Below are 20,187 nucleotides of genomic sequence, written 5' to 3' on the forward strand. Positions count from 1 at the left end.
AATTATTTGAAATTACTATACATGTAATATAATTTTAAAAAAGACGAAATTACGGATTTTTAAAGAAGTTTATCATAGCACATTTTCTGATTCAAGTTAGAAAATCATATCGAAAATAGAAGTGTTACAACGATAGCCGGGTTTAAAGGAGCTAAAAAGCTGCGGTTTGTCTATGGCTATTATATATACTTTATCTCCTGTTTTTCGATGGCAAAATATGTTTACTAAAAGAAAGCAAAAGTGTGGTTGGGTTCGTATTACAAAGATTTATGATTTCACTGTGTTCTGTCCTTCGCCTTTGCTGGTGTTTACTACATTTTAAAAAGGATAATGAGGTTGTTTTCTTACCTATTCAGAGTTTGTTTCCTGTTCGACAGCGTACAAAACCGAACATTTTCATCTGAATTGTTTGATAGCCTGGAGTAGTGAACGAATTTAGGCGGTGCAATTGTTTACTTGAAAAGGTTTTACTTCTTCGTTGATAATGGTAGTTAAATCTTTTCTTGCCAAATGTCAGAAAGATTAAGAGGTACAACTTCCCGTACGAAGAGAAAGACCTCGGTAATTTACGTGGATTTTCTTTGCTTCTCCCTTTATTCGGCGAGTTTCCATAATTGGCTACTTTCTTCGGGCTTTAGAACGTTTAAAGGTGTGGTAGAATTTTCCCACGTCTTAACCCCTCTCATTCCTTTGATTTTACCCAGAGGCCGCGAAACAATAACTCATTCCATTCCATGGAAGCAGGACTATTCCATGGACGTAAGATCTTTCTTACCTCCATGTTCTGACTGACAGACAGTTTTACTTCCGCTACAGGCGTCTTTGACTTTCGTGTGAAAACAAAATCCCCCAGAATCGCTGAGGACAATTGACCAATACAAATTGTATTCGTAGGGGGTCATAAGTGTGTGTTTTGTGTGCAAGGGTGGTCGTCAATTGCCCTTACAGGTGTATCTGTAGACATGTTCTGGAATTCCAGGTAACTTTTCAGGTATGTCACTTGTGTGGCGAGCGAAGAAAGTAATAAATCTTTTACGCCGTCGTGGAAGGGACAAAGCGGAGTTGGAAACTGCGCTAAGAAGCGCCAGTTAGCCTACCAATACCTGACAATGCTACTTCGCGCTAAGTGACGCTTTCCAGTGCTTACTCCATCCATGAGTATCAATTCGGCCTCTTTTGATCATTTCTGCTCCCCCCGACACCTCTTCGGTTCTAAATTCCCCACCAAATAAGAGGTCGTTTGCCGCGGAAGTGAGAACTCTCTGACAGCACTTGTTTATTACTCCTCATTCTGTAGATTATTCTGCGTTTTCTGTAGACGCCAAGGATGTTCTTTGCTTGAAATTTTTTTGTAGCTTCTTTGCATAAAATATTCTACATAACAATACAGCGTAAATAATGATATTTTATAGCATTTTAAGCATGTATTTATATTATTATTATTGACTAAATATGCATGATACTCTAAAATTTTAAGTTACTTGATAACTAATTACCTACCTATTTAAAACATTTTTACAACTTTGTGGAATAAATTAGGAATTTGTCGTGTTCCTAATCGTAAATCTACGTAACCGCGCCGAGATTGGGAGGATAGCGGAGGGAAGAACACTTCTGCGCAAGTGACAAAAGAGAAAGAAAACTGGTCGAATCGACTAATGTAGTTTAGGTAATGTAATACGACTATAGTTTAGGCAATTTAGGTAATGTACTACGACTATGTAGTTGTTCTATAAACCCTTTTTCGGTTATGGTCGAGTTGTGTCAGTTGGTTTGCTGTCTACTTTAGTAGTAATCCTAAACCTTGAAAAAATAAAAGGAAAAAACAAAGTTGCTGTAAATGGCAAAATCATAAACATAAATATACGAATTAAACATTTTTTCGGAATCCATGCTGTAGTTCTAAGCAAGAAATCGGAATGTTCTTCTCGCCTTGGCAAAAACTGGGATTTTCACTACGATCAGTTTCGTAAAAAGAAAAGGTATGTTTTTTTCCTAATAAATTTTGTCTCCGACGTCAAAGGGTTAAGGATAATAATTCGAAAACTTGAATCTTCAAAGCAGAAACACGCCAACGTGAAACATAAAACTGTAGATTTATTAGGATTTTTTTTTTTTTTTTTTAATGCGGAAGACGTGAAAAATTAGCAATGGCCTCACCGGGACTCGAACCTGGACCTCTCGAATACACGCCGAGTGTACTACCCTTACCCCACGAAGGCACGCGGAAAGGGGGGAGAAAGTACCCGTCTTTTAAAAAGCGACTGGTGATTAGAGGACCCAATCGCCAAATCCTGGTGGTGAAGAATCATCATCCACCCCATTATAGTTCCGGCCCCACTGTATAAAGTCATTAGAATTTTGTTATTTGTGAGACGTGAAAAATAAACAGTGCCCTCGCCAAGACTCGAGTTGGACTTTTCGAATACGCGCCATGAAGACATGCAGAAAGAAGGGGAAAGTACATCATAAAATCAGCAAAGCAACAACTCTGTGTTGGGCGCAGATTTAATCAAGAACTCAATGGATTTCGAGAGCAAGCAGGTAAGATCCTTCTTCTCCAGGAGCAAAGAAATCTATAAGAAGAGAGACTGTGCCTGTTTGCCCTCGAAATCGATTGAGTTTTGACAGAATCTACGCCAAACACAAGTTGCTAACATGAATCTTCATTCATTTCTCGTTATTCAAATCTTAACTTATAAACTACCAAGCACTTTTTAAGGAATTATCTCATTTCTTCGCGCATGCTATCATCATCATAAAAGTGGTTAGCACATCCAGCTAGCTAGTGGAAGATCTGTGGTTCAAATCTCGCTGAGGGTGCAAATGATGCTTCGAAAAAATTAAATGAGCTCTCCAATTTTAAATCAAAACTTTGGGAAAATTACTTGTATGGGCATCCAGTAGAAACATTCTTTCAGAAGGGAACGCTGCTGTATAAATTTCAATTGACCTCGATCACCAGTATCACTTTGTGGCGGTCTCGAGTGCCACATTTTAAATTTTATAATTTACATTCCGCCTGCCATTTCGAAACTACATACGATCGATGACTGGCATATGACCCACACATTACTGGCATATGATGGATGCGAAGCAACAGAAATTTTGGTAATGATGAGATAATTAAAGATTGAATTTATATCTGTTACCGGCACAAAATTGTCAAAGGCATAAGATCGACTCTCCGCAGAATCAGCATTGGCATAAGATCGGCATTGGTAATGATGAGATAATTAAAGAATGAATTTATATCTATCACCGGCACAAAGTTGTTAAAAGCATAAGATCGACTCTGCGCAGAATCAGCATTGGCATAGGATCGGCATTGGTAATGATGAGATAATTAAAGAATGAATTTATATCTATCACCGGCACAAAGTTGTCAAAAGCATAAGATCGACTCTGCGCAGAATCAGCATTGGCATAGGATCGGCATTGGTAATAATGAGATAATTAAAGAATGAATTTATATCTATCACCGGAACAAAGTTGTCAAAAGCATAAGATCGCAGAATCAGCATTGGCATAGGAATACAATTCGACTCTGGCATAGCACAGACAAGGCTCATATATTTAATAGTGGCATATAATTAAAATGGAAAGAGTTTTATTAAATTGTTAAACATTTAGGGTGCCTGCATCCGATCAAAACCTGCTTTTCAACTACCATTATCGGTCGTATATATACGACCGATAATGGTAGTTGGCATTATCCCAGATGCAAAATTACGAATTTTCGTATGATAATGAAAGAGGATTTGTCAATTATCCTCCTTTCCTTACAGGAAAGATAATAAACTGGTTTGCACGTCTTACATTATCTGGACCATCGTATAGATGAAATATTTCTCCCTTCTTCTTTAAATGGATTGAAAGAACAATTGTGAAAATAATTCTCTGAGCCCTTTTCCTGCATTTCTTGCTTAAACTTCTTCAACTCAGTAGGGAATTTTTTTTGTAGGATATATTCTTTTCTGTATAAAAAAAAGAAGGAATTCGAACCATAATTCTTATCTCAGATGATCCTATGGTAGAAGATCCCTCTAAAAAGGAATTTTCTGTTCTTGCTTAAGCTAAAATCCTTTGGACGGCGACTTGTTAGATCGACTTAGGGATTTTATTGAGCAAAATGTGGAATTTTTTATTCATATTTTGCTTTCAGTTTTTATTTTTGTCAGATCTTCCTTCTTTGATTGAAAGAAAGTTGCATCACTTGGGAGCTGGGGATCATTTTTCGTTAAGTTGGACAGTAAATCTCAGTTCTATTGAAATCTCTTAATGCTACCACTTCCACAGAAAAGCAGATCTGGAGCCGTGGATGGTCATCTTAGAGGACCGTTTAGTATTTTGTCAAAATGTATTTCAACGTTCGCATAAACGAGACACTGCTTAAAAAATAATTATACAAAGAAGAAGCAGGACTCTACCAAGCTGCTAGTAGAACTATTAAAAGAAAAAAGAATCAATATATTATGCATCATTTTAAAAGTGCTATCATACATAAAAGTAACAAAATTTTTCCTTAATATTTGCTTTATGTTCCGGGATTTAAAACAGCCAACCACCACGGGACATTAGGGTTACCATTTAAACGGATTTTTATTCTATAATATCAGCATAGAAAGAATACTGATGCTGATAGCTGATTGGTTGAAAAAGGAAGAATCAGCAATTTCTTTGCAGGAGGGGTAAAACTCATACGTCTTCCTTTCAATGTTAAGGGGACTCAATCACTTTAAAACCCATAAGATCATCGAATATGTGACTGTCACAAGAACTGGGATAGCTCATTTATTTTAAAAGCAATTACTTCCATCTTTTTGCAGCTGATTACGTAATATAACTGCTTTCTGAAATAGTAATCAGAAAGTTTGTGTTGCCACATGTATTTTTATAATTTAATTTGCTTTGTGACAAAATTTTTCGTCATGTTTCCAACTTGCGCGCACATTTTAAAACATTCTGTTGCATAATTTAATTCCATATTTAATATATATAGCTTATATACCATTTGGAAACTACTGTGAACCAAACATTCTAAGAATTTCCTGTTAAATTTTTATTTTATTTGGATTTGAGTTTATAAAATGTATTTTATTAAAAAAAATCTATAATGTTTTCGTGCATAAAAATTTTTTAATTCTAAAATATTCATCAGATTTTTGGTTTAGTTAGATAATAGTGCTCATATAAAGAATTCCACTAAATTTCAAGTACGTACCATAAGCCATTTTTAAAATATCGTGCGCTCAAGGTGGAAACATGACGGAAAATGTTGTCCCAAAGCGGATTAAATTACAAAAATATTTTGGCGACACAAACTTTCTGTTACTAGGTCCCAAAGCAACTATATTATGTAGTCAGCTGTAAAAAGATGGAAGTAATTGCTTTTAAAATAAATAAAATATCCCAATCCTTGCAACAACCATACATTCGAAGATCATAAGGGGCTTAAGGTGTATGAGCCCCCTTAAATCCTGTAAAATATTATTTCAGTACGTGTTGGTTGCCAAATAAGAGGATGTATGATCTCTAAAGGATATTGCTCTTAAAGGGTATTAGGTTCATTTCCGTTACGCATCATTTGCTTCAAAAATCAGCATTAAATTCATTCACTGAACATAGAATAGAACCCGCTCTGCAGAGTATCTGTTGAGCGTAAATCGCACTGTCGATCCCGCACATATGTGTGGCATTGACACGGAGTAGAACTGACACCGACATGGCACCGATACGATAAAAATTAAATTTTGATAATAATGTAATATTGGATAAGAGGCATATATTGGAATGCAGAATTTGGTCGCATGCAGAGAGTCGTTAGTATAAAATACATATTGCGTATTCTTTATAGAAGTATACAGTACACGCATTACATATTCTATACAAATCTGCCACTGTCATATTACTGACACTGCATAGAATCGACACCAGCATAGTATTAATGTATCATAGGATCGACCTTGGCATTAGATCGAACGAGGTATTGCGTAGTTCGAAATTGTTTTATCTATATATGTTACGGTGAAACACCGAAATCTGGAGAATGTCGACTTTCACCGGTGAATGTCAACATTCACATAGTCTCTTGGTGTATGTCCGAAATATTTTCCAAATACTCTTATTTCTGACTTACACCGGTCAATGTCGACATTCACCATGTACTAATGGTGAATATTGAACATATAACAATATTATATTTTCTTCTCCGTAATTCAGTCGCGAATAAACGCACTTGAAACTTGAGATAAGAACTTAAGAACATGAGAACCCAAAACACACAATACATTCAAAATGAGAAAGGAAAATAATAGAAGTTAAAAACTTACTTAATTATACAGTACGTTCTAAATGAGAAAATAAAATAACAGCAATAAAAAACTTACTAAAGTATGTGATTCAAATCTTATTTATTGCAACAACTTAAACTATTATGGCACTTTATGACCTCTCTTTTCCACTTTCACCAGAGCATATCTGTGATTGTCGACATAGACCGGTGAGAGTCAGAATATACAAGAATGTAGTGAAATATTCGGTCTTTCACCGACGTATTTGGTGAATGTTGATATTCTCCGGTGAAAGTCGACATTCTCCAATTTCGGTCTTTCACGGTAACATATACATTAGATATTGACTTGGAGGAAGTTAAAATTAGAAACTGATTACTAATTAGAGGAAGAATTTAACAGTAAAAAGAAGAGAATATAATTTTTTTAGGTTTCTGCGTAGAATCGAAACCAATTTTTGAGCTATCGTGTCGATCTACCCGTCTCCAGTGCAGACACTATGTCGCATTTCCAGAAATCTGTAGTCTGTCTCTTTATAGGTTTCTTTCTTGTTAGTCCAAAGGGGCTTTGTCCCTGAAGGATTATTGTTTTCGTTTTGCGATAAAAACTTTAAAATGCTGTATCACTTTTCAAATCGTTGCCACCGAATACTATCGCCCTGCATTATATTTGAAGAAATTAAATAACGAAGAATCTGCGTAAATGTGTGTATGTTTCTCGCATTTTGATAAAACATCGGTAGCTAGAGCCATCCAATTTTGAATGACGTAATCCTGCTGCGAATATGGGCTTCTACAAGCCCACATTTGAAATTTGGAATTTGTTCTGTTATTGATTTCATATTTTATAAAACTTTAACGAAATTTTGGTTAACAAACTCAACGATTTAAAAGCGAGCAATGACAACACTCTATGGCGGAAAAAACAAAATCTTTTATCTCCAGCGCGCGGAACTGTGTATCGGAAATTCTAAAGATAAGCTTATTTTAAATTTATTTTGCGACATTGCTGTTGAGCTGAATTTTATGGTTCAATTGCAAAGAACATAATATTTAATAAATAAAGGTAACACACAAAGCGTTCTGAAACATTTCAGATTTTTTTCTCCCCTCTCATATTGAAAATGTGATTTAGTTTTTGACGTCTCAAAGAGTGTTAATTAACTTTCAATTCCGATTAAATTACTTCCTACATAAACAGACATAATTACCAACGAATGCTGAAAAAGATCGTACATTTTTCAAAAATCCATTGCTAAGTACAGGTTTAAGTTAATATGTCATTCATTCTATTATTACCATTTCTTAACAACATTTTGCAAAATTTATTATTGTACATCTTGAGTGTCATAAGTAAAATAGGTTTCTTGCATTGTATAACTGGTCAACTGCAAAGTTTCTTAACTCAGCTTCTCCTATTCACTATTGTCAGGGGTCAGTCAGCATCCAAAACAAAATCTGATAAATATAATGTCTACCTTTAGACACTGTAGAGACATTAGGTTTTTTTTTTTTTTTTTTTTTTTTTTGAAGCAGGAGCTTAAAGAAATGTGCAATGCTTTCGCCGCGAGTCGAAGCACGGACCTCTAAAATACGCGCCGAGTGTGCTGACCACTACACCACGAAGGCATGCTAAGAGAGCGAGAGAAATAAATACCTTATACATCCCCCCTTTAGAGGGCGACTGGGAATTAGGGAACCCATTCGCCAAATCCTGGTTGTGGAGAATCATCATCCACCACCTTTTTTAGTTCGGGCGCCACTGTAGAGACATTAGGTATTTTTAATGCAAGAGATGAGAAAATTGAGCAATGCCCACGAGAAAATTTTATGATGAGAAAATTATTTTATAACACGTCCCGTTTGGCATGTTATAAAATTTGAAAGCTTTGAGGGTTTTTTTATTTATTTATTATTATTATTTTGTGCTATTGCTGTTGAATTGAATTTTATGTGGTTTAAGTACGAAGAGCATGATATTCAGTAAATAAAGGTGAAACACAAAACGTTAGAAAACGTCCTTTTGGTCCTATTATCTGTAAGATTTTCAGATTTTCTTTCTTCCTTCTTTTTTTTTTTTTTTTTTTTTTTTTTTTATAATTAATTATTTATTTTATTATAATTTTTATGGAATTTTCGAAATAAATAGACATTTAAACTTCGTTTGAAAAGATTTCATACACTGGCAATATTTATAACTTGAAAAGAAAAGCCGGTTATAAGTAATTAAACTGTGAATTCTTTTACTTATTCTTTAAACATGCCGTTTTACTCCTTAAATATGTATGTGGAATTCCTCAGTACATTGAATAACCCTAGAGGGGGAGGGAGTTTTGCTTCAATGTGCAATTTTAGATCGATCATTCCACTGTATAAATCCACCATCGCTGTAGTCTGGAACATGCCAGATTGTTCAGAATTCTGTATTTAATCTTCTAGAATCTATTAGAAACTGTTTAGAAATTCACATCCTTGTTCAACAGACTTCGCTGTACAATTATTGATCGACATACATCGATGCTTACTTTTTGTCGGGTTTGATGGTTTCTTGAAGAAATGAAATCGAATTTTCAAACTGTAGCTTTCAACATCGAAAAGATTATTCGAACTGTACACTCTAGAATTTATGGCTTGGAAAGTAGAGAAGCTGTTGCTATTTCCAGCTATGTGGCAAAAAATGACAGCATTTATTCAGTTATTTATTATTTTTCATTCTTTACGCTCAGGTTTTTGCAACTACGAACTCATGTTTTGTCCGAGAGAAAAAGTTCGCTTCACCTGGTAGTGCGCTCTTCCGCCTCCCCCCCTCTTCCACTACCGGCAGATGGGAAGGAGGGAGATAGTACAAAGGAGGTGGGGAAGGAGAGGAGAGGGTTGAATCACGAATTTCAAGGGTGGGAAGGGGGGAAAGAGGGAGAGCGGAGGAGCAGCTTCGGCAACGGTAAAAACGAAAAAACCGGCTCTCAGTCCGCACGCGTGCTTCTGCGGTGGTGGGTGCACGACAGTTCTGCTCTTGCCACTGTGTTCCTATCGTCTGCTCTCTACCGCCAAGTTCGTTCTTTGTTTTGTTTTGTGCCGTTTCGTGTGTGTGCCTTTTTTTGCCTCTACTCGTGGATTTATTCTGTATTTTATGTGGTCGTGGATTATGACGAACTCCAACTTTGCCAGCATCGTCGCGTTTTTGTTTTTGGTTACGTCAGCATCGGAGGGCGCTGTCGCCGCTAGCACGTTCTTCGATTTCGAAAAAGGTAAGTTGTTCTCCGTTTTGTTTTGGTTTGACCGTCTGCAGGGGTGTCGCGGGAGAGGGATGTCGGTCGCTGAGGTGCGCGGGCGCATAGAGTTTCACACATCGTCGGATTCCATTTCCGAATAGTTAGTATTGAGCTTCCTATGGAACATCGGTTAAGTATGAAAACTATTCCGTTCTTACGTATTCTTTCTCCGGCGTTTAAAATGATACACCTGAGCGGGGGGGGGATTGTAGATATAATAAATTTTTATCGCTTGCAATTAGTGTTCGATGTTCTTTTATAATAATGCATCGAATGTAAATAACGCCCGCTCCCCCCCGAAAAAAAAAAAAAAAAAACAGAATCATTATGTATCGGAATTAAGAAAGAATGCTTGCGGTACAAAATTCATTCTACAAATTAACATTTAAAGGTAATAATGTTCTGCATTCATTAGTATGTTATTTAACAAAACAATATTTCAAGTTTTTTTATTATAACATTTTGATATGTTTTTATGATTGGCTGATATTTACTTACGGCTTCTTGCCAAGCATAATTCTTTTTTTTTTTTTTTTTCATGAAAACTTATTCGGATAAGACATTTCTTAATATCATTCCGTAATTTCAAATTTCGCAAATGTTTGTATTTTGAAATGGCATTAGAAACTGAAATGACTCATTAGTGATATTGTTGTCTTTTTATTGCATATTTAAAAGTAATTGGGGTGAAACTGATACCATTACAGTAATTAAATTTAAAAGCAGACGATACATACTGCTCTTTTATGAAATATTTAACGTTTGTGGAAGTATTTTAGTCTGTTTATTTTTTAATTCTTATTTATTTATTTAATTATTGGAAGGGAATGGGGTAGTTTTTGAACATTATTTAACAACAGTATTTAAAAATTATTCTTATCTATTGTTTTAAAGGCATCTTTTTAACAATGTTTATTTTTAATCAGTTCTTTCCCCACCTTTCTTTTTCTTTTTGAGAAGAGGGAAGATGTTATTCAATACAGGAATATTGAAACGAACGAACGATATCCGAGCTTTATTCAAGAATAAGACTATTTTGTCTCTAAAATTAAATTGATGATTAAAATGCTTTCGTAACAGTGTGGGAGAAAGAATTATTTCCATTTGTCAGTGAAAACAGTTTTGAATAAAACATTGCTATCCAGTACATAAATCAGCACTCCTTTCCAATCTCAGATTATTTATGACTCCTTTTCGAAAGTTTGTGTTCAGGTCACGTGCATTAGTAAATATTACTTGATATTGTTAAATTTCTAAAATATTATCCTATATTGAAAAAGAAATTCTTAATAAGATTATATCAAACATAAAAGAATAAGTTGCAAAATCGGTTTTTATGAAAAATTGCATAAAAAATGAAATTTTGTAAATTTAATTGTAATTAGCATAGCTACACGTAGATTTGAATTTACAAAGGAATAAACGATGGAATTAGCAAAAGAAATTTATTAATCCCTAAGGTACTATTTTCAACTTACTGCTCTTCCAAAATCGAGATTTCATAATTTTAGTTGAAAGGTTTGCCGAAAGATGGCTCTGTTTCGACATGTTTGGTTTTCTGCATTAGTAACTTTTTAAGCTTTTTCTGTTCTTGAACGATTTTTAATAAAACTTTGTACTAATAGTGATGAGGATTGCTTCAGTGAAATTTTTATTCATTCGTAAAAGTATGCTGTTCTAAAAAAAAGGGGGGGGGCGAAATCTTTGAAATGAAAACAGGCAAGCTGTGATGAAGTTGTTCTTGAAGTTGAAAAGAATGAGTAGCTTCTACTATTGCGTTATATTTTGAAGATGACATTGCTTTAGAAATAACCATTTGTAATCTTACGGTTTAGAAATAATAATAATTTTCTCCCTTTCTTTTTTATTCGTTGTTATTATTTTCTTAAGTTATTCGATTAGATACTTACTACATTTCCATATAATTATATTTCTTTTTGATGTTTAACTTAATATGAAAAATCTTAAAGTTGAAGTTATTTCTCTTCTGAAATGTTTATCTTAGAGACGTAAATGGAAGAGCATTATGACATATTTCAATTTACTTATTAATGGGCTAAAATATAAACAATTAGAATGTATCCTCTAAGTCGTATAGTAACATCCATTAAACAATTTTAATGTAAATTGTAATAAATATCAGTACAAAAATTAAAGCTACGCTTGTTAACTGGAGTATGAATATTTGCATATAGTTGAAATATGAGTTTTGCGTATTGCGTTGAAATCTAAAATTTTTATTTTCCTACTCTCAGAACATCAAGTGAATATTTTCTTCGAAAGCCACATAATTTTTCAATTAATCTTTGCAAAAAATATGATCAGTTAGCGAATGATTTGCAAGAAGTTTGATTTGCAAGAAGTTAACTTGTGCCTGTTCACAAGGATGGCGGCGCTATTTTCAAATAGGGCGTGTTTCTAATTGGGATTGTAAACATTGTAATTTGAATATTCAGCTGTTTTTTTTTTTTTTTTTTTTTTTAAATATAAATTTAAACTGATCTTTTGCCATAGAATTATAATATTAGTCTTCCAAAAACTGTTTTTCGAACATTGTAATTAAGTTTGTTTAAGAATTCATTTCTTAAAGAATTGCTGTTTTAGTTGCGTTATTGGTATCTGTATTTTGCGATTCTTAATGATTATTGCAGTTGATGAATTAGGATGTATATAAATAAGAACATATGAAAATCCCTTCAAAAATTTTTCGTAGTTGTGTCTTCCGGAAGATGCGAAGACCTTTTTTTTTTTAAAAAAAAAATATTTCCTGCTTGAAGAATTCTAGCCCTCCCCCGAAAAAAAGAAATTATATTCTGAGATTAAGTCTAAGATATGTTATGATATACATCGCCTTTTTTCCTTACACCCAACTTGAAGTGGTAAAAAACGAAAGCTGTCTAGTCATCAGAGAACGTATTTTTTACTTTTAAAGATACATGTAGGGGGGGGGTCTGGTAACCTTCCTCTTCTTGAGGGAATGATTGATAATGCCTTTAAAAAAGTGTTCCCTGAAGGGTGAAAAAAATTTCGTAAAAATAATGAAAGCGAGTTTTCTTTTTGAGCTTGTGATAAGTGAAAGTAAGGACTAGATAAAAAAATGTATATAAGTAACAGTAGATCTCTGCGGATATCTCATATTTTGCTAAAACGTGCCCACTATTTCGGTCTTTAATTAGTAATCAATAGTAATTTGTCTTTTTCTCTCGATTGAATCATATGGCAAGGACCTCACTTTTCTTATCTTCCTTGATATTTACACCCTTGTGTAAATATAGAGCCTGATAATTTTACGTACCATAAAAAGATGCATTATAGCTTCAAGTTATATATATATATATATATATATGTACAACTCATAGCATCAGCTTACAACATTGCTGCGTGTAGATTACCTCAAATTGCAGTACATTGATTGCATATGGATATGTTCATTGTTACTAAAGCGCATGTTAAAGCCTTTTCTTAAGGTTAATGATACAGGTTTGAGGTAAATTACAGGTTTATTTCATATGCCAATATGTTTGCGGTTGGGGTTAAGATTCACGTTTAGCAACATATTAACGTTCGATAAAGTTTTACGTGTGCCAGTCGCGGTCACAGGCGTGACTCATTGTGCCCATTGTGATTAGTTTAATGTGTAAACGTAGGACATCACATTCGTCCACGTCTGGATTGTTTGTTCAATAAAGACTCAAAACAGAAAGCCAAATATTTGATGAAGAAATTTATGCACCCCTCCATTATTGGAAGATCGTAATGTTCCAACGTACATTTCCAACGTACACACCATACTGGCCACTTTTTTAACTGTTCCGTGCAGCACGCGTTTAATTTTACCACATGAAACATCGATGGCTAGATGGTGTGTCATGTGTCGTGCGTCATTCTGTAAGCTTTAATGAACTGAGGGTTCATTTTTTTTGTTGTTTTTTGGTTAATATAACAGTGTTTAGCTACAAACACATAATGTAATATTAAAACTGTATATTTTATGGGAACAATGGCACTTTTTTCATGGGAAAAACAAATAATAAAATAATGGGCGTAAAAAAATATTGCAGCCCTATTCAGAAAAAGCTGCTATTATAGAACAACGATTACATAATACATTATTATTACAACGAATACATTAAATATATGTCGTCTATATATTAATGATAAAATCCGTTGAAATGTGATTTGAAGAAGTTAGAAGTTTAGGTTATATCATTGCTATGAAACATAAGGTATTTTGGTTCCAGGAAGTAGCCATTCCGTTACCATTTGTGAGGAATAGGTGTACTAATTAGCAGTGGAATTCCTGTAAAGACCTATGAAACTTTTTTTTTTTTTTTTTTTTTTTTGTGTGTGTGTGTGTGTGTGTGTGTATGTGTGTATGGAAGACGACTTTTAAAATGATGCTTGTTGCTATAAACAAATAATATTAACTGGCTTTTATACATGCTTTTCTTGTGGTCATGGTTCATGAATTTCAACTGAAATTTTAGTGCTTTGATTAGTCTTTGATTATATTTAATATTATAATAATTTAAATTAAGAATTAAAGTTGAATTACGTTTGTAAATTCTACTGTGAACATCATATTCTCTAATTCATTTCATTTAAATTCAAAACATGAGAGAAAATAAGTACTCTGGATACCACAGACAGTTATCAAATCAGGACTACTAAATTAATGACTTCAAAAAACTTAATTTTTGGACTAATATACACACGAAAAACTATTTACTATAATCATCAAAGATACATCATTATCATATTGTCCGTCTCTCGCTTTCGTACGCAGCTCACAGGAGCTGATTTTCACAAGAAGACAGCTTTTCTGAAGAAGCGAAAAAATCACCATTGTCTGGTGTGATTGAACCCTTCTTATGCATGGAGGTAGGAAGTAAGACCTCTCCTACCTCCATGCTTCTTATGGTAGGGGGCAATGCAATCGGGGGCACACATGCTGAGTTGTGACATTTCATCCCAGGATTTCATCTTCTCGGGGTTCCCGAGGTATCAAGGAGTGGGTTTTTTTCCTAAATGTCCGCTACATGGATTTGGATGGAACACGTGGAAATTCTAAACCTAACCGCCCACATGTAGAACTTTAAAATTCGTTGTCTTTACAACGCTTTGATTCATCTTCATGCAATGTCCTTAAGGATTCTAGCAACAGTTAGATGCAGTTTCGTACATTTTTTTAATAATAAATACAGTTTCCATCGCTTATTAGTGTCATGTCACTGACAGTGGTTTGTGCCATTCTCATGATCTATTTATGTTCTTCTAAACGAGAAACATTCTCCTTTTAAGATATACTAAAATTATGTTTGAAAAGCGTCGCTTGAAATAAAATGTATCGAAATGAAATAGGAATATTAAATTTAGTCTTTTTTTTTAATTGTACCGATATCTTTAAACAGATTATTTTTCCTCTCTCTCTCTACCATAGAAATAAAATTACGTTAATTTTTGCTTATTTTGAATTTAAAAAGTATAAAGTGAGTTGTTTTTAGTCCAAAGGGACTTGAGTCCCGAAGGACTATTACTTTCGTTTTGGCATTTTGCGTCGGACGGATAAATGTCCGTTCACTTTTCAAACTGTTGCCACAAAATGTTAGAGTCCTGCATTATATTTGAAGAAATTAAATAATGAAAATCTGCGTAAATGTATGTATATTTCTCATATTGTCATAAAATAACGGTACATAGTCATCGAATTTGAATAACGTAATCCTCCAACGAATATGAGCATGTGGAAGACCAAATTTGAAATTTGAAATTTGTTTTATGATCGATTTCCTATTTTTTAAAACTTTGACGAATTTTTGATTAACAAACTCAAGGATTTCAAAGCGAGCAATGGCAACGTTGTGCAGAAAAAACATTTTTATCTCCAGCGCGTGGGTCTCTGTATCGGAAATTCTAAAGATATGCTCGTTTTAAAACTATTTTGCGATATTGCTGTTGCACTGGATCTTATGGTTTAAGTGCGAGGAACATGATATTTAATAAAGAAAGGTAACACACAAAATGTTAAAAAACGCCCCTTTGGACGTAATTTAAAATCAACATTTCAGATTTTTTTTTTTTTTTTTTTTACAGTTTCAATGTGTACAGAAGTTTCTTACGAAAACATCTTGTAATATTGTCTTAGTAATAGGCATATTTAAAAACATTTCCATTTTGCACCGTTTATTTAATTTATTTTTAGTTCGCATGGTTATTTTAACAGTGTTTACGCAAGAATATTTACTCGGATGCACTTAAATAGCTCATCTGTTTGAGCAAGCATAAAATAATACTTCACGAAAGAGTTTTAATGAACAAGAATATTTAAAATAAATCTACACATTCGAATTGAGTTATTCGAAATCTGTTACATCGCCCATAGATGTCAAGCGGCACGAAGGTTGTAATGAACCCAGAAGTGATGGTATTTTATTGTGGATATAATCCAAATTAGTTTAGATGGTATTTCTTTTGGACTTTTACATATTTAAATGGTTATTTTGTATTTGGTTCATATCGTACAGTACATCGAAGAGCGTGTCGAGGCATCAGTTCCGAGTTATGTTTCGTCTTCTGGAATAGGTGCTGAAATTTGAATTAAGTGATTATTACCATCATCAGTTTAGCACTAGGTTACGCTTTGTGTGTTCCGTAATTTAGAAAATAAACTTTGAGATCTGACAATGCATTTTGTTTTTTAGGTTTTTTTTTTTTTTTTTTTTTTTTTTTTTTTTAATGTAAACGTTACGTTTACCGCTATTTCTCCTTTTTGAGTCAAAAAACTCATTACAGATCTCATTCACCGTTTCTTTGAAAGTTGACGGAGGAATCGGATTTTTTATGACAGACAACTGATCAAGCGTTAGATCATCCCGTCGGTCCTAAAATACTCAGCTTTCGAAAATCTCATCAAATAAGAAAACTATGATGAGCACCGTTTTTCCACGGTCACAAGGAGAAAAACTAAGAAAGGTTACTTAAGGATTATCTGTGATACAAGTATCACGAAGGGCAATTTGTTCCGCTTAGGCGCTTCATTTAGCTTCGTGGGTAGTAATTGTGACGCAAATGTGCAACTGGAATTTCACACGAGAACATTTAAAAATTTTCAGACTGGCTATTTATTTATTTCTATCGTTCACGCCTCTAATATGCTGTTAATCAAACTTCCTGATGCTGGTCAAATGTCTTATGTGCCTTGCTTGAGCTCATTTTATATCTTGAAGCGTGAGACTTGGAAAAGGTCGCCTTCGTAACGGTTGCTTCATAAAAAAGAGGCTGGCATCAATTAGCAAATTGCAACTTTTGCAAGCCTTTCCCTGGCATAAAGTTGTGTGCACCCTTACGAAAATTTCTTTGAAATTCGGGAAAAAAACAAAAGCTATTAAAGATTTTGAAAAAATCTGAAAGCTTTCCGATTTTATATAACGCCCAAAGGGGCGTTTCTTTAACTTTTTGTGTGTTACCTTTATTTATAAAATGTCATGTTTTTCGCACTTAAACTATAAAATTCAATTCAACAACAATATCCGTTTTCAAATCGTTAAGTTTGTTAATCAAAAATTCGTTAAAGTTTTACAAAATATGCAATAGGTAATAAAACAAATTCCAAATTTGGGCTTCCAGATACCCATATTTATTCCACTGGAATAAATTTCTAATGCAATCATATTCCTGTGGAAGACTACGTTATTCAGAATTTGATGTCTCTAGGTGCCGTTGGTTTATCACAGTGCGAGAAACATACATGCATTGATGCAGTTTCTTCATTATTTAATTTCATTAAATATAATGCAGGTCTCTAATATTAGGTGGCAACAATTTGAAAAGTGAAACGCTGTTTTATAGTGGACGACATAAAATGCCAAAACGAAATTAATAGCCCTTCTGGGCAAATGAAATGTCTGTCACGAACAGTTTATTTCAGGTTCTCTGAATTATGTATGAAACCTAGATACGAACAGCTTTGGAATTTTAAAATTGATCTCCAGAATGAATTAAGGGGAAAAATTTTTGAAAAAAAAAAAAAAAAAAATTTCCAAATTTCAAATTTGGGATTCCAGATGCCCATATTCGTAGTAGGATTACGTCATTCAAAATTCGATTGTTCTATGTACCGTTGTTTTATCACAATACGAGAAATATACATACATTTATGCAGATTTTTCATTATTTAATTTCTTCAAATATAATGCAGGACTCTAACATTTTGTGGCAACAGTTTGAAAAGTGAACCGACATTTATGAGTCCGACGCAAAATGCCAAAACGAAAGCAATAGTCCTTCGGGACTCAAGTCCCTTTGGACTAAAAAAAAAAAAAAAAAAAAAAAAAAAAAAAAAAAACACTCACAAATTATTCAACAAGTTATTTCTCTAAGATTTCTTGGTCATTGTATATCAGCTTCAGATTTCGTAACATCTTTCGACCATCCAATCGTAATCCTCAAATTATACAAAATCTTTTGACGATCTTATGGTCTTTGAAAATGACCACAGGATGTTTGAAGGCTTTTGTGATGGTAACCGGATTCATACGCGATTTTTAGAAAACATTTTCAATTTAATTTTGTGTAAATATTTGATGAAATATCAAATGAGTTTTCGTGCTGCCGATTAGGAAGAAACTGAAAAAACTGCATTGCATGAGATATCTCTTAGGATTCGTTAGTGTTTGTTCTTTGTTTTCTGTACAATGGAATAATGTCCTCTCATTTCACATGCTTTCAGAAACAATAGATCTCTAACCTTGACCAAATTTGGATATTTGATGAATGCTTAGGCTGTTTGTGAATGTACATATGTGCAGACTAACTGAAAAACTGTTGTTTGCAAATTAAGAATTTTACGTATAGTTATAGTGAATAGTATAATAGTAGTTATAGTGAATAGTTGCATCTGGTCTCATGAAGATAATATACTGTAACCTAAATTTCTAATGCAATCATTTGATTACCTGTCTGACTTTTCTAGCTTGTTATTTATTTACAGCTTCTAAAACACCGCTAAGACGCACTGCATTCTTGGACATTTTTAAAGAATGCACTGTTTCTTTAAGTTTCTACCCTCTCAAACATAATCTAAATTCCCACAGTCAACTTTCGCTTTTTCTCACACGTTTTCCACACTAATTACTTTACTCTCTGTGGGGGAGGACGAGAACTAGAGAAAACTATCCCAGCATACGATGCAGTGTTTGCTCACCAGGCAACTTAGCAAAAGTAGGTTTTGGTCCACTGACCTCCCGCACCTGTTGCCTTCTTCCCAAGATTCACCGCACGATCATTACCTGAACAACTGGATTCGAAGATTGATGGCGGAGAAGTGGGGGGGACGAGTGTTGCGCTTCCTGAGCATGTATCTGCCTCCCTCCCAAGACTCATCTTAGAGGTATTCTTTGACTCCCTTTCTTGTTCTGATGACTGTTGTAACCCCCTCCTTTTGTGTTTAGATCTCGATTCTAATCAAGGAATATGCATGCTCTCCTTCTGAAGGTTCATTGAATAGGGGCTGAATAATCATTTCACTAAGTGCCTTATAGATCAGATTCTCGCTTGCTGTTATATTTTGAAGAGTTCCTATACTTTGAGGTATGAAAAGATTTGTTATAAATTCAGTATAAGCGTAATAGCGATTGAAATATTTCAAAATATTCGACAAAAAATTATATTTATTTATTTATATTTTTACTTTTTGATTTTTTGTTTAATTATTAAGTTTCATTTTACTTTATTCGTTAACACAAAAGACCCACTGGCGGCCCAGCGGGTAAGACCGCTGAGCTGTGGCTGGTAGCCTGTGGTCTCTTTAGGCAAATAGCTCTCATGTACTTTGCTGTATCTTAGTCTTTTAGCCGTCTCATCATAGAAAATCCTGCTTAGGATGCTGCACCACAGAGATAAACCGATATCGCATATGAAAAAAGCAGGAAAAGACACAAAAATCCTTAACGATCTAAGCCTTAACGATGCAGTCAGCCTCCGCTAATAACTGCCGTCCTAGGTAGTATAATATAATGCAATGTAATATAATCCATCACTACTTTGTAGAAGTTACTTCTTTTTCTCGTGAAGAAAATCACGTGCAAGCAAAATAGAAAGATATTAAGTTAAGTTTGACAGTTATTGCCGCGATACCGCGCGCTGCGCGACGTTTCCGACTCAGTCAGATAGAGCCACATGGGTACATAACGTAGCAAGGTCACATTTTATCAAATCCTTGTTGGCATTTATGAATAGTTAAAGCAAAGCCTGGTTGCTCGAATTTCGAATCTTTACAATATCTCTTCAATTAGGTATAACCAGTTAATTTATAGTATCTTAAAAAAAGTGTTCGTTTTAAATTTTTTGATGAACTCGGCGTGCGATTCAGTAAGGTTTTTTTTTTTGTGATTATTATGGCGGTGGCGCCATCTGTCGATGAAAATTAGAAGCGCTAGAGTTTTACTGGACTAGCATCGAACCATAGATCTTCCGATTCGTTGAAGAATAATTTAACTACAGTAGTTTATACTTTTCAAGCGATAGGCTGGAATCTGAAAAGTCTCATAGCGGAAGTTATTTATTGATTACCTTTTAAATCTTCTCCACAGATGTTCTGTACTGATCAGCAGTGAATTTTCACTG

The 20,187-nt window shown here is 34.1% G+C and overlaps 1 protein-coding gene across 2 annotated transcripts in view; it reads left to right on the forward strand.

Moving 5' to 3' along the window:
* Window positions 1-9,255: 9,255 nt before the first annotated feature.
* LOC118185672 (neural cell adhesion molecule 1-like) overlaps window positions 9,256-20,187 on the forward strand; it is a 213,227-nt gene continuing 202,295 nt past the window's right edge. The window contains exon 1 of one of the 2 annotated variants that reach the window (XM_085816546.1): window positions 9,256-9,540. In XM_085816546.1, coding sequence (XP_085672672.1) covers window positions 9,423-9,540 — 118 coding nt within the window. In that variant the 5' untranslated portion in view covers window positions 9,256-9,422. The remainder of the gene's footprint in view (window positions 9,541-20,187) is intronic. The other variant, XM_085816544.1, reaches the window with a different exon arrangement.

Source organism: Stegodyphus dumicola, chromosome 5, assembly GCF_044657685.1.
Source record: "Stegodyphus dumicola isolate Sdum_Otavi_A_Nest chromosome 5, ASM4465768v1".
Taxonomy (NCBI): Eukaryota; Metazoa; Arthropoda; class Arachnida; order Araneae; family Eresidae; genus Stegodyphus; species Stegodyphus dumicola.